This window comes from Dermacentor silvarum, chromosome 3, assembly GCF_013339745.2.
Source record: "Dermacentor silvarum isolate Dsil-2018 chromosome 3, BIME_Dsil_1.4, whole genome shotgun sequence".
NCBI lineage: Eukaryota > Metazoa > Arthropoda > Arachnida > Ixodida > Ixodidae > Dermacentor > Dermacentor silvarum.
In genome coordinates, this window is record NC_051156.1 from 162341090 (window position 1) to 162354808 (window position 13719).

The window sequence follows — 13719 nt, forward strand, 5'->3', positions numbered from 1 at the left end:
CGCAATGCATTTCACAGAAAGAATTTATAAGCCCTCCTCAATTCTTCATTTATCTCTAACTATAGCGACGTAAATGGAATGCCATTACAAAATATTATTAATACCATCGCATATATTTAATCCGCCTCACACCCATGTTTTGATAAATTGCGCAAATATGGCCTAAATTGCTTTATCAGCTGATTTAGTGTGATCGTTTTTAGATCGTGGTACAATGGGCAATCTGATAAGCGTACTCTCCGGAATAACACCAAGAATGTTGCAGATGTTCACGGGGAGGTGTGTAGCGTTCCGTATAAAGACCGTTTGTTGTCCTGCATGACAAGAAATTCCCCGCCAGACGGCGTCATAAATTTGCCGTACTCGCAGCGAAAGTCCGCAGTTTGCATTGTGAGTTTCATCTTGCAATCACGTTCGCGGGTCTAGATCGCGATGTCTGCACCGTTATGGTGGAGGTGCGAATTGCTCACTCACTCTCGATGTATGCAAAATAGGGAGATGCGAACATACTCTTCACATCTCCGACTGGTGCGGATGTAAATACTTAACCGAATGACTTCTTATGAGTCTTTCTCGCAGCCCATAATACCGGCCCACTTTCTTGTAGAAACAATAAAGACCCCGGTGACTGGTGTTATCGTTTTCATGCGATGGTAATTACGCAGTCGCTCGAGGCGCATATGCGCCTTTGCCTTTGGCACCACCACCGTCGTGATGCTCTGATATCGACAGCGCAAGCGCGGTTTCATATACGGGGCCTTCGCGCACGTGGAGTGCGTTTACCTGCAAAAGCAACGAAGTGCAGTGAATGCACCTTTAGCGATTCACGATATTGGCTCGGTGGCTGAACCAGAAAAGCGCTCCGCCTTCCGCTGCTGGCATGAGCATCGTGCGGACACATACTGTAATTAAGTATACAAGCGCTCCTGCTAAGCTGCTGTGACATGCACTGGTATGAGCGCAACGGATAGGAAACACCAAGCTAATGTTATGTAATATTTCACTCAATGCTGGCCGCCGCTGATGGCTACCCGTTGGTCTCATATCGTGCACCACCGAGGTGTGATGCCTGCTACTCGAGAGGTGGCGCTACTCGTCATGCCAGCATTGTGAGACGCCATAGCTGCCAGGGCGATCTCCGTTCTAGCCAGCAGCCGTTGCATTGCGTGCCGTTTCGTGCCAACATGTGGCACCCATGCACAGTTACGACACCGTCTGAGGAGTTCGAACAATTGGCTCAACATTGCCATCGCTGTCAATGCATCGCCATTTGTGCGCAAATGCCAATTCTTTATCTGTTCATACTGGCACATAAACTCGACGGGACACCACCATGACCCTTTTGAACCTGGGTGTAATAAACACTTTTAACAAACGTAATAAATTTGAATCCTTGAACCTCTGCAAGCAAATGTCTTGATATCTCTGAATCTGATGGATACTTGCGCGCCGCCATATCTGTTCATTTCGTTTTCTTCTTTTTTTAACGATCTGTCTGGTTTTTTGCATGCAAATTTATTTGTTTTGTGCCAATCTTTGATTCCTTGTAGCATTGATATCTTTTAACCAATTGTATTGTATTTTAACATGCGCCCCCCCCCCCTCACCCTACGCTTCTTCGAAGGCCTGTGAAGTCTTTCTAAATAAAATAGGAATATCAACTTAGACCTGTCCGTATTCAACAAAATTTCAGCTTTCTATATCTTCAGCTTTTAGTGCTAGAGATATGAGCACACCGTAGTGCAACCTGTTGGCAAGAGGCATTACCTATAGGTAAGGTAAATACCTAGCCCAAGCTGGGCTCATTCAGTTATTTGGCAAACGTGAAGTAGAACCAGTCTAGATTTCTTTGTGCGCGCCTTCTGGCTTCATTTCTTGCCTTCTTTGTCTCTTCAGCAAACGAAAACATATTACACAATTTGGGAGAAAGCCTGCGACCCAGCTTACCGAAGGAACACCAATTTTATTACCATAGTTGAAGCAAGATGAAGCAAGCAGCCAAGTCCCTGTATTTACAATTGGTGGTGCTCTTTTTCGTAATTCGTGGCTGCCACACATGACACATTATAGACCTTAAGGTGAATTTCTGATTGCTAGTGAACATGCATATAGAAATAAATAAAAGTTCATAGAATGACGCTCGTCGTCTGCTTAAAAAGGCTCTCGAGATGACGTGCACTAGAAACATTGACGGACGTAGTGTAAATGGCCTGCTAAAGCATGCAGCGAAGAAAATGGAGATGAGAGCAAACTTTTGCGGCCTTCCGTTTGGCTTGTTTTGCTGATCAAATTTAAGATTGAAATAACCAAGCCTATGACATTTTTTTTTGAAAACAAGGTCTTGCTTTACGACTTCAGATAGATTAGGGGTTCGTGGTACGTGGGTTTAAGGCCACTTTCTTTTTGTAAATTAGACAATTTGTGGCCTTCAAATGCACGTAGCACAACGATAGAAACGTCAGCAGGAAACTTGGAACAAAAAGGTCACAGTTTCCCTGAAAGGCGAAGCATTGATTCCGATACAAAATTAGTGGACAGCTATACGAAGTAAGGATAGTACTTTCATCGGCTGTATAAACTTCTTAAATATTCGCTTATGAACTAAACTAACAAGCATAATGTCACGCACGCACAAGCAACATGTCCACATCGAACTCGGTGACAGCGCACACTCACCGTCAGAACGCAGGAGTGAGAAAGTGCGGCTGCAGAAGCGAGCGAATGGACCTTCATACTGCCTCTCAATACAACGTGAACTAAGCGGCGAGAACACAGCGCACACGAATCTATCAGCATTCTGCGCACTCTGTCCCCGCCACAGATCGCTTTAAAGATAGGGTCCGCGCGGCCACACGCGGCCGCGCTATACGCATCTTGCGCCGAGTAGAACGTCCTCCACCCTCCCTTCTCCCCCTGGTGCCTTGCGCGCGACGGAAGACGGCGCGCTTCCTACCCACTTTCCTCCCTCGCCCACTTGAGATTAAGCCAAACTCAAGGGCTCTCCGCTCGCACGCTTTCACTTGCACATGCAGCATACGGTACGCAGCAATGGTGTTATCGGCCATGCAGCAACGGTTTGCACAATGGGCTTTTTCAACGATATCGCTCTGGACGACGCCATAATACCCTCTGGGCTGTCGCGACTGCGGTTCAACTGCCACGCAGTAGCATGTGCAGACGCTTCCGTGTGTACCTATGTACTCTTGCGCCACAGTCTAGAGAGGGGGTTGTGGTCTTGCCACCCTGTAAGCAGATCGCTTTTACTGATGTCCAGTAAGTTGTTTCACGAAACGACACCATGGACTGTGCTTATTGATCGGTGTGTGCTTGCAGAACAGGGAATGTTACCGAATGCAACACGTTTTGTCAGTTTGCTGTGTTGCAGCTTTTCACGAACCTCCTGCAGGAGGTTGACACTTGCCATGGTCTTTATTTCATAGTTACGGCCCATGGTGCCCCTCAAGCATTTAGCACATAGAAATCAGGTTATCACTCGGATAGTCTTGGTTTCATGCCTATTATGTAAAACCTGGCACCTGGAGAATGTTTCCTTTTGATATGCGAAGACTTTAAAAGTTTAGTCGTTACATCTTGAGTGAGCGATCAAGGAGTTCAGTTAATTTGGAAGCCATATTGAATCTATACCATTCGACAGGCATGCCAGCCGCCCACCGCGCAACAAAAACAGGCAGTAAGTTCTGATCAGGCCACTTGTGCGTTCCAACTATAACCCAATATGAATAACCTAGGTTGGTCATGTCACACAAGTTTAGCCGTTGCTGCAAAATACGACTGCAAAATTGCGTAACCATGAAAATACACAACCCAATTTCCAGCCAAGCTGTTTTTTCGAGAAGTTGCAATAAAAATTTAGATTGACCGGCTGTGACTTTATGTCTACCTTATTTGAATCACGCACTTTAAGCCATACCGCGTACATGACTACCCGTTTGAAACCATCCACCATATAACGCATTCGGGCACGCGGTGAAGAAATTGGTCAGGTGCGGTAATTCATCCTCACCAGTTTTACTTAGCGGAAATATGGGGCCTTATGTTTCCCCCTTTTAAGTATATGTTATATTATTGGCGTTTACAGTGTCCCCAGGAAATCATGTAAAATTATCCTTTCTTTCTAAAACACAGTTAAAACGCTCCCGATCGCCTGCATATCCAATTTACTGCTGAGGCCTGTAAATTGTCCACATACTTTGAACTTTGTTTACACATTACCTATATCTTTCCTCAACTTCTAAGTAGCTATAAATAATCCGATCATTTTTGTTCATCAAATAAACCGCAACAACCTACTACAGACTACGTATGACGAAAAAATGAGCGAGAAAAGAAGAGTTCAGCAATTACTTGCAGCGCTTATCACCTGACCACGCAAGTTACAGACACACAACAAAGAACATCACCCCCGCATACCTTGGCATCAATAGTTATCTTGTGCTCTTGGGAAGAATAGCTGATAGCGACAGTCTGACATTTTCTAACGATTCCCCAAAATTTTTAGCAAGGGCAGTATTCCTTTCACAAGCGTTATCCTTCGCACAGACATTTTCCTGAACCTTGTCTTTATTTTCACTGAATTTAATCTCGGAGGCCTCTTTTGCTCTGCCGCAGAAATAGGCTTAATTATGCGTGCTCGTTTAACGTTCAGGAGCGTTTTAATACGTAACGTATTGCAAACACCCTCATAAACTCACGCACTTTGAACTTTGGCTACAGATTACTCACTACATGGCCCTTGCTTTCACCAAAAAGAAACACTAAACATAACGAAACCGAGGGCACCAGATGGTTGTCGTATAATGCGGGACACATAAAAGTAAGGAGAAATGACGGTTCAGTATTTTTTTAACGCTTCTATTGAAACTGGGAAAATGAAGGAGTCACCCCGCATTGCGCTTAATATTCCAGCCTTTTTCACCCGAACTGGAACTTGGTACCCTGGGCAGTTGTCATTGTTCTTTGGGAAATATAGCGAATAGCGGCACTATTAGGCGCTAGAACGCTCGATGAAATAATTATTTAAAAACGATGTTATTAAGCAACACAGGTGAAATATTTATTCATTGCGTACGACATGCTTCCGACATACGAGCCTGGAATTATGGACTCTAAATAACTTTCTACAAAGGCAGTAAAGTAAGCAGCAAAAATTAATCGTTTATCCTTCGTCGCGCACGACATGCTTCCCACTTCAACAAAATGCAAGCACCGAGTTTTCCCTTAATCACGAAGGAGACCGGAGAACGGGAACTGTATGTCCTGTATAAAGTATGAAAATTAGTTGAAGACTTGTAGTATTCAGTCATGTTTTAAAGCATAATATGACCCTAGACATTTGGGATTTAGGGTTTCCCTCACCCAAAGGTTTCCACAATTTGCACAACATATAAAAGCTCTCCCGTTCTCTGTTCGCTCTCGAAAAGAAGAAAACGCTTTAGGTATTTTATTTAACGCACTTATTGGGTTTTAAAACGAGGGTGTTGCATTTTCATTTACTGTTACTGCTCATTAGCACAGATATTTGAACACTTTTCAGCCTATTGCTATTGGTAGTGCCCACACTTCTTATAAATATAAACTTCGGGTGTGATTTATTTGTTTCATAACACCATATACAAACTGACCAATAACGTTTTTTAACAGCTTCGCAGTAAAAACAAAATTGTAAGGGGATCTACAAGTCACTTTCACTTTTCGTTTGTGAACAAGTGCGAGTGATACTTGTCGTACCGCTCACTTTATCACTCACGAACATTTCTTTGACTTTTCTTTCAGTGCGTTATCTAAACATACCGTTATGCGCACTGTTTGTAAAAACTTGGAAATTGGTAGCCCGACTAACAGTGTCGTATGAGACCTCGCGGTTTCGCAATTTCGACTGTGTCCGTCACACCTATACTTTGTTGTTGTTTCGCCTCCTTAAAGTAGTGTAGGCTGTATAAGTGTATTTCTGCGTAAACGGGATTGAAGATGCACGCACAGTAGCTCAGTTTGATGGCAATCGATGCCAGTATGGCTGAGGGCTAGGTTTTCGTACGGAACAGCCATTGAGAAGTGTTTGTACCTGTTCAATACGCTATAGGTAGAAGGTTAGAGTAGAGCGCACGTAAAGAGCACCATTATATCGTGATTAGGGTGCCGTTGTCATATCATCGTCGCCATTGCGCCGCCTTTACAAGGACGCAATTATACGACTGTTGTGATACCGTCGTCCTCATGCATTCATGCTCAGGTGTCACATTGGCAAGCGAGTGCGATAGCAAAGTGGAGCGATATTGGAGTATCTCGCATATAGCCGAAGCAAACGAAAGTCGTAGAACTTTCACTACACGCTGGAAGTAAAGGTGACTTGAGGAATATAAAGTGACGCTACAGTCATCGTCAGATGAGTTCTTCCGTAATTTTCTTTCTTTACTCTTTCCACTTTCTTTACTTTTTCTGATGCGCCCAATTCAGGTGTGGGAGTTGTTTTTCATACCACTGCATATCGCCAAAACGCAAATCACATCATTATTGGTTTACTTTCACGCACTTCAAGACGCCATTTGCACATAGTCTTAGCTAGGACGCATGCAAGTAGGTATAGGAAGTCTGAAACCATTAAAACTTCCTAATACTAGTTATTTCCTTTTCCTAACTTACGGTCGTCATACTATTAAATTGCTATTGCGAGTTCGTTCACTCTACAAGACAAACGTCAATGCGATTTGCGCCGTATAAAAAATAAATTTATTTTTAAAGTGAATGTATCGAACTCTCAGAAGAAGCGATTCATTTATAGAAACTTTTATGGAAGGTTTCAGTTGACGCACATACATACTCCTTCTAAGAAAAGGTGGAAATAAGCGTCAAAGACAATACGTGTTTAAGGTCAATGAATTCTGAGTCAAGCATCGTGTTCGTCAAAGATTATCATCATTAAAAAATCGAATATTAGCAATAAATGTTCCTTTAGACTTGTTGGTCCAAAATGCGTTTTTCATTTACGCAGATGTAGTAGTGGGCACGTCATTGTCTCACAACCTGTGACCGTCCCAGCAGAAGAAAAGCGCAAACGTCAAGCACTGAACCTCTCAAACTATTTAGACCAGGGTATAAAATGATGGAAGTGGCTGGCAGTCAACATACGCCTGACAAAAATCAAGGCTTTCTATTGAAAAATGGCTTCATACAAGGTCCTGCGCTCAGCAGTTTACGCAGTTGCGATACTTTACACTATGTAAGTAGCATTTCACCTAATGAAAATTTTATTGCTATCCACTACGCTCCAGCAACGTTTGACCGCCGCCTTTTATATTATGCTTTATCATCTTAGCGCTGGGAGTCCTTTTGTGTGGAAAGCGTGCTATGATAAGAAAGCCACTGCCCTCTTAGAGTACGCACAACCCCTTGCTATACTTCCGCTTGCTTCTGTGATTTTTGGCCGTTACTTTGAGGGTCTAACTGTGAAGATATTAAGCTGCATGGTTCTTGTTACGCTCGACTTTCTACTGAACTGCGGCCTTTACTGAGAAAATCTACAACAAGCAGGCACGGTGCTAGCACTTGCGAATGAATATAGGCCCGTTAGAAATGATAAACTGCATTTTCACATACACAGAAAAGCAACGGCAGTATCAAACATCTGTTTTGCATGAATCACATAGTTAAACAACGTAATTGTACGAAGGCTATAACCAATGCAAAATAAGTATGGAGGATAGCGGTTTCCTTATATGAGAAATTATTTGTTTTAAAACCACAGAGGCCTTATTAGCGGCCTGAAACTAAGGAAATGCAGCAATTTCTCAGTTTTAAAACAAATGTTTGGCAAAAAGTATGACAACCGCTATATTTCTTGAGAAGTGACTATTTCACTGCCAACATTCATCCGTATTGTCATGTCTTTTGCAATTATACCGCACAAATTTAAACGCAGGTCTGTTCTTGAAAAAAAAAAGAAATACGGAGTGTTTATCTAAATAAGTTGGCTAGGGAAAAAATTGACAGCTACGTTAAGGGCAAAGCACCAAACGTAGTGACGAATGTTTAACGTTGCGTTGAAAAAGTCTCCAAATGCTGATGTGATAATGGCTGCCGCCAGCGGTGTTGCAGGCGTGGCACCTCGATGCTGCAGTAAATGAAATTGAAGGAAAATCGTCGGCGTCTGTCAGCGCCAAAGAAAGCCGAGAGGTGGAGAGGTTGCAGAGAGGAAAGATGTGTTATAGATAGATTTAGCTTCACGTTTAGTGCCAGTTCGGTTCAAAGTAGTGCATACACCACGGTGTGGTGTGCACAGAGCTGCTTAGCAGCAACACTAATGTACATGCACACAAAGTTCATTCCAGCAACGACGACCAAACAATGCGATGCGTTGGCTACGGCACAACCGATTGAGCGCAAATAGACGGTGCGTCTTGTCTTCGTTGCCGTTGTATCCAAACGCACTGCGCGTCTCTGGAGACATTCTAAACCTCCGTGCACAAGCCGCGTATTCACGTCGATACCGCAACATCACCACGGTGGCAGCGCAAAAACTTCCCGAGTGTCTGCGTAATCGCTACTGAATATAAACATATAGATGACCTGGACGAGTGTATACTACGCTAACAGCAGCTGCACAATCACTTGCTCAATGAGTTCAGCAAATACTTATTTTGGTATATGGACATATATGAGTAAACTTGTTGCCATAGGCTAGAAAGCCATCCTTAAGCAACATCTGATAAGCACCGAAAGAGGAATGCATCGATTCCTGTTTTCTCAGGCTAGCTGTTGTTGCGTTACGAGCGAATTGTTAGCCGCTACCGGCGGCAGCATGTTCCGAAGAAATACAGTGGCAGTACCCTTTCTCTCTATCTCTACATAATCTCCTGCTTTCATTTGTTATTGAGATAAACATCGACGAAAACTTTTCTAAATAAAAAGACCGAAAAGTCCGTTCGTGGCATACGTGCGTTATAACAACACGTCTGAGTACATGCTTCAAATAATATGAATGTGTTCATATTGAACCGCCTCCAAATTGAAAGAATATGTCTGCTTGTTTTTGTTCTTTTTCAGCATTGTGTCCATCAGTGAATCGGCGAATCTCGCTAAGTCAGAGGGCAGTGATGAGCTTGTAGAGTGTCCAGAAAAGGTGAGGTGTTTCTGCGCTAGGAACAATAATGTTTTTTTTTTTGTATTTGCGTACAGCAACATGCGGCAGACAGCAATGCATGAACTCCAATGAACTGCATATTACGAGCTAAAGTGAGGGGTCTAAAATAAAACAGACACATAAGGCAATCACAACTGACCACATGGATTTTCTCGTTTGTCCATTGCTATCAAAAGTGGTAGCAGTACCGTATACTACCACAGGTTTGTCATAGTCATTGTACAGTTTTCGCCGCCAGCTCCCCTCTTATCCACGACAGATTTAATTCCATATTACCTTATCAAGTAACTTTTTGTTAAAAAGGGTTATACTCTTTTCATATTGAGAGAACTGAAAATATGCTGTCTTCACTTCTGCCTGTTCAGCGCAGAAGCAGATGATTCGTTCTGCTACCTTTCCATTTCACCATAATAAAGACATTCAGTTACGTCTCTCTCAATGGATCAGTCCGTACAGCCTTCACAATTGCAAGGTACAGCAGTAGCCAATATGTATTGGCTGGAATTGGCTCTTACGAACAGATTTACCGCAAAATCGTATTGGAAATTTGATCTTTACCTTCACGCGACGTCGGCACTGTTTTACAAAGGAGTACAAGGGGCAATGAGTTAATTGTGCGGTCCAAACTAGATTTAGAACTTAAACTCTGTCTAACACAGTATACGCTACCACGATGCGTTACCATGATACGCCCTGGACACATGCATGTCCTACATCACTGGTTTCCGTCTGCTGTCGTCATGGCTTGATTCCGTAAGAACGAGCCGCCGCCTGGGTAACCCACTTCGGTTCGAATTCATTCTTGCTAATTCTTCTTTGTCATGACAGCCAGAAGTTTCATCGCACGCTCAGACAAAGTTTTTGCAATGTTTTGTCACTCCTATTCCTGTCACGTGTTTGTCTTGAGGCTGTTAGGTCGAATCATAAACATTGCCGACCTATGAAAAGTGTTCTTTTTTATAAAACATGCCGGACTAATGGCCCCATTGAATTGAGATTTGATCAAGCATCGGTGACACGAAAGATTTGAAAGCCTCATTTTTTGCTTCATTATTAGTTTTATTCTACGCTCAAGTGCGGTGCGCGATGACGGTACGCCAGTAAGTTAATCTCGCGGCATGTCTACCACCCTTCGGCGCAGACGTAGCGCCCATGCAGTGGGCCTGGTGTACCATGTGTCACTTGTAGCTAAATGTCTCAAAAATACAGAAATGTAGGACGCATTGCTACGCATGGTTCATGGGTACCATCACTGTTTTTTTTTTGCCATTGTCATTTTTCCCACGTGGTCTTTTGTAGATAATTATGACAAGAACATAGAAAAACTGAGTGCTACGTTCATCTGTTCCAGTACAGCGCAGATATCAACTGTCAACAGGAATGTGACACAACACTTGTTATTTTGAAATTTTTAGTAGCCGCCTAATTTTCTGAAAACTGTCAAATTACCAAACCTAAATCGCGTTAAGGTGGTACCGAATGATAAAGAAAGTGTTATTGAAGTGAGTAAATGCCTCACTGTTGCTGAAAATAAAGCTTCTGTGGATCACAAATATGGAGGAATTGAGTAGCTCCACCATTCCGAAAGGGCGAAACCAAAACCCGCTGGCGCAATCCTTTCTAGCGATCATGTTCAGTTGGAGTCAATTAACGTAATTAAAAATAACATTTTATATTACTGTAAAAAACGTAATATCTCCTACTCCTGGTAGATTTTTCGATGAAAAGCGCTCTAGTTGACTGATGCAGCCCTTAAGCATTTAGTAGGCTCTGTTAGCACTATATTTAAATGCTGGTACATTACTTTAGCATCGCCCCCAAACTAACCCAGGGCAGCACAGCCGCCTGATCAATGCCGGATTTGGGTTGTAAACTGTCGAGTGAACGAAGTCGAAACGAGGCAGAGGGCGAGTATTGAGGACGGGAGGGGGCGGGGGGCGGCTGGAGTTGACTGACGCGGACAGTGTATAGAGCCGCTAGTCTGTACTTGTAACGAAGATGAACATTGTTTTATCCTTAACGTTAACAAGTTGCTACAAGAAAGGAGCAGTATTGTTGCCTGACTAACATGGCAACCAGAATGAATTGAGGTACTGTAAACGCTTAGGCCTACAACAGAACTAGAACCACTACATAAACGAAACCACCTTTATGTTTCTGGCAGCGGCACACACCAGACAAAATCGAATGTCCTAACAACCTTTGAGGCATTATACCAAGTAAAGCTGCTCTATTGACTGTTAATCAGTAGACAGAAAGCAAAAGTCGAGACTTTTGGCAGTCCCGACTTGGTGTAATCGGGGCAAGGGAGATTTACCGAAATGTCGGGACTGTCCTGCCAAATTCGGGACGGTTGGTGCCTTACCTAAGATTTGTGTGCTTGTAGGCATGTATATGCCCTGAAACATCCTGCGTTATAAACCAATTCAAATTCAGGAAAGAGTGTGCTGTATTCAGTTGAGAGTTTCTTATGGCCGATATATTCACTCACAACAACACTAAGAAGTTTTAGAGAGCCTATTCTGCCACTCTGACAAAACTTTGTTTGTGATTAGTGTGCGGGTGAATGAGGACTGATAACGTACATGAGGCATTGCAAAACTCGTTTCAGTGGTGGCTGTATCTGAAAAAAAAATACTGCCTACTTTTTTGCAGTGTGACAAATCCAACAATTACACCTGTGCTGGGAATTGCACTTGTGTTTACGTGGCCGGCAACGATAAGGGCACCTGCTTCGACTTAAGTGGTTTAGACTATCTTTAAGCTGCCGACAGCACCAAATAATGCCAACGGAACATCCAAGCAAAATATTCTGTAATCACTGCGATTTGCCACAACACAGAAGTCGCTTGAAATAAAGTCTTTGTATTTCAGCGTTTTAACATACGCCCACACGCGCTTTGTGTAACTTGCCTTGCTCGGTAAGGTGAATAGACTGAACAGACCTCGTAATGCTCACATCTCATCCTCTACTTTTATTTTAATTCTTTTGCCACTCTATTATAGCAATATATTTTACTTTCTCGCTGTCCTGGTTGTTTTAATGTTAGCCGGCGCCATCCCTGGAATCCTGAAGTGCTTAGCGGAAGAACTACTAAAAAAATTTAATTGCCCGCGAGGTACGAAACTTACGACTTACAGATTGGCAGTACAGTAACTACCTCTCCGCCATTCTGTTTTATATAAACCATGTTTTTTAGCGAGTTGAATTCGTATGCAAGTACTTCACGCATGGACAAATTGCAGTACATCCCCTTTTACAGCTACATACAAAGCACTTTTTCTTTAAATAGTAGCAGATAAAGAAAGACGACCATAGTTGCCCCTAAAAGGAGACAACAACCGACGACTAATCGATCAAGGCTACCTGTATGTTTGAACTTTTGCTTGACAATAGTTGTACAAGAGGTATGAAAAATAATCACAACTCCGTCATATTCACTCATGAAACATATTTATTTTTTTACTTTGCAATCACTAGGACACAAACTCACCGAAATTTCACTTAGCCATGCACACTTGGGCTCAGACATACCATAATTATACTCAGCCGGCTCACTCTGACTCAGTCTCACCAGACTTCTCAGCCGGGCTCACTTGGACTCAGACTTAACAACATTTCACTCAGCCGAGCTAACTCCGACTGAGAATCACCAATATTCTACTCAGCCGGGTTCACTCAGACTCATACCCACAAGAATTGAACTTAGTCGGGCTCATTTACACTAAGGAAAATTCAGCTCAGCGGAACTCACTCGTACTCAGATTCATCAAGACTAGACTAAGCCTTGTCCACTCTTACTCACACTCGCCGTAATCACAGAATCACACTCAGCTATAGACAACTTAGACTCACGGGCGTAGACTTACTCGGGCTCTTTCGGATTCAGGTAACTACGGATGCACTCAAAGTAACTGAACTATGAGATCAGACTCCATTAAATATCATGGAATTTCCCACTTATTCATTTTATTCTAACTAGGTTTTATAACTCGTGTTAATTACTAGCTTACTAAAGTGATTACTGATGCAGAGCAAGATCAGAGCTAGCTTCGATGTCACGCTCACGCTCACGTCTAGAAACCTGGACTGCCATGCACTCCCTTGTATTCTCTTCTACATACACTCGCAAGTACTTCCTCATGCTCATATTGATGCCCATTCACATTCACCGGCGTTTGCTGATGATCAAAACAAGGTGTTAAACCGAAACAAGTCCTAGTTCGGATAGGGTTCAACCCGCTCTAATTTCTTTCTGATTCAGTTCCAGTTGTGCACAAATAAAATAATATAACATTTGACGAACCAATTCAGCTTAATCAACTGCATCTCATCTCATGGCGACACATTGCCCAGCGCCATCGACTTGTCCGCCTGGCGCATGCGCAAGTTTTTACAGGTGGAGGCGGAAACGGACTACCTAAAACATGGGAGAAAGCAATTCATCTTTTACATGAATGTAAATGAATGAAGTTTAATGTTATAGAGTCCCAGCAGGTTAACACATAAAAGCAGCCATCGTAGCAGGCAGTCGCGTCGCTAGGTATAGTAGGCGCGGCAC

General features: G+C 43.0%; 1 protein-coding gene across 1 annotated transcript; it reads left to right on the forward strand.

Moving 5' to 3' along the window:
• Positions 1-7126: 7126 nt before the first annotated feature.
• LOC125944043 (evasin P1126-like) lies at positions 7127-12033 on the forward strand. The gene is made up of 3 exons (XM_049663787.1): positions 7127-7237; positions 9061-9136; positions 11813-12033. Exons 1-3 carry the CDS (start codon positions 7179-7181, stop codon positions 11918-11920), a joined length of 243 nt encoding a protein of 80 aa, XP_049519744.1. The 5' UTR covers positions 7127-7178; the 3' UTR covers positions 11921-12033.
• Positions 12034-13719: the final 1686 nt, after the last annotated feature.

Bases quoted from the DNA above. Each gene is read 5' to 3' on its own strand.
- LOC125944043 (XM_049663787.1), top strand. From the start codon at position 7,179: ATGGCTTCATACAAGGTCCTGCGCTCAGCAGTTTACGCAGTTGCGATA. The intron at 7,238-9,060 runs GTAAGTAGCATT...GTTCTTTTTCAG, and splicing joins GTTGCGATACTTTACACTAT to CATTGTGTCCATCAGTGAAT. The intron at 9,137-11,812 runs GTGAGGTGTTTC...ACTTTTTTGCAG, and splicing joins TTGTAGAGTGTCCAGAAAAG to TGTGACAAATCCAACAATTA.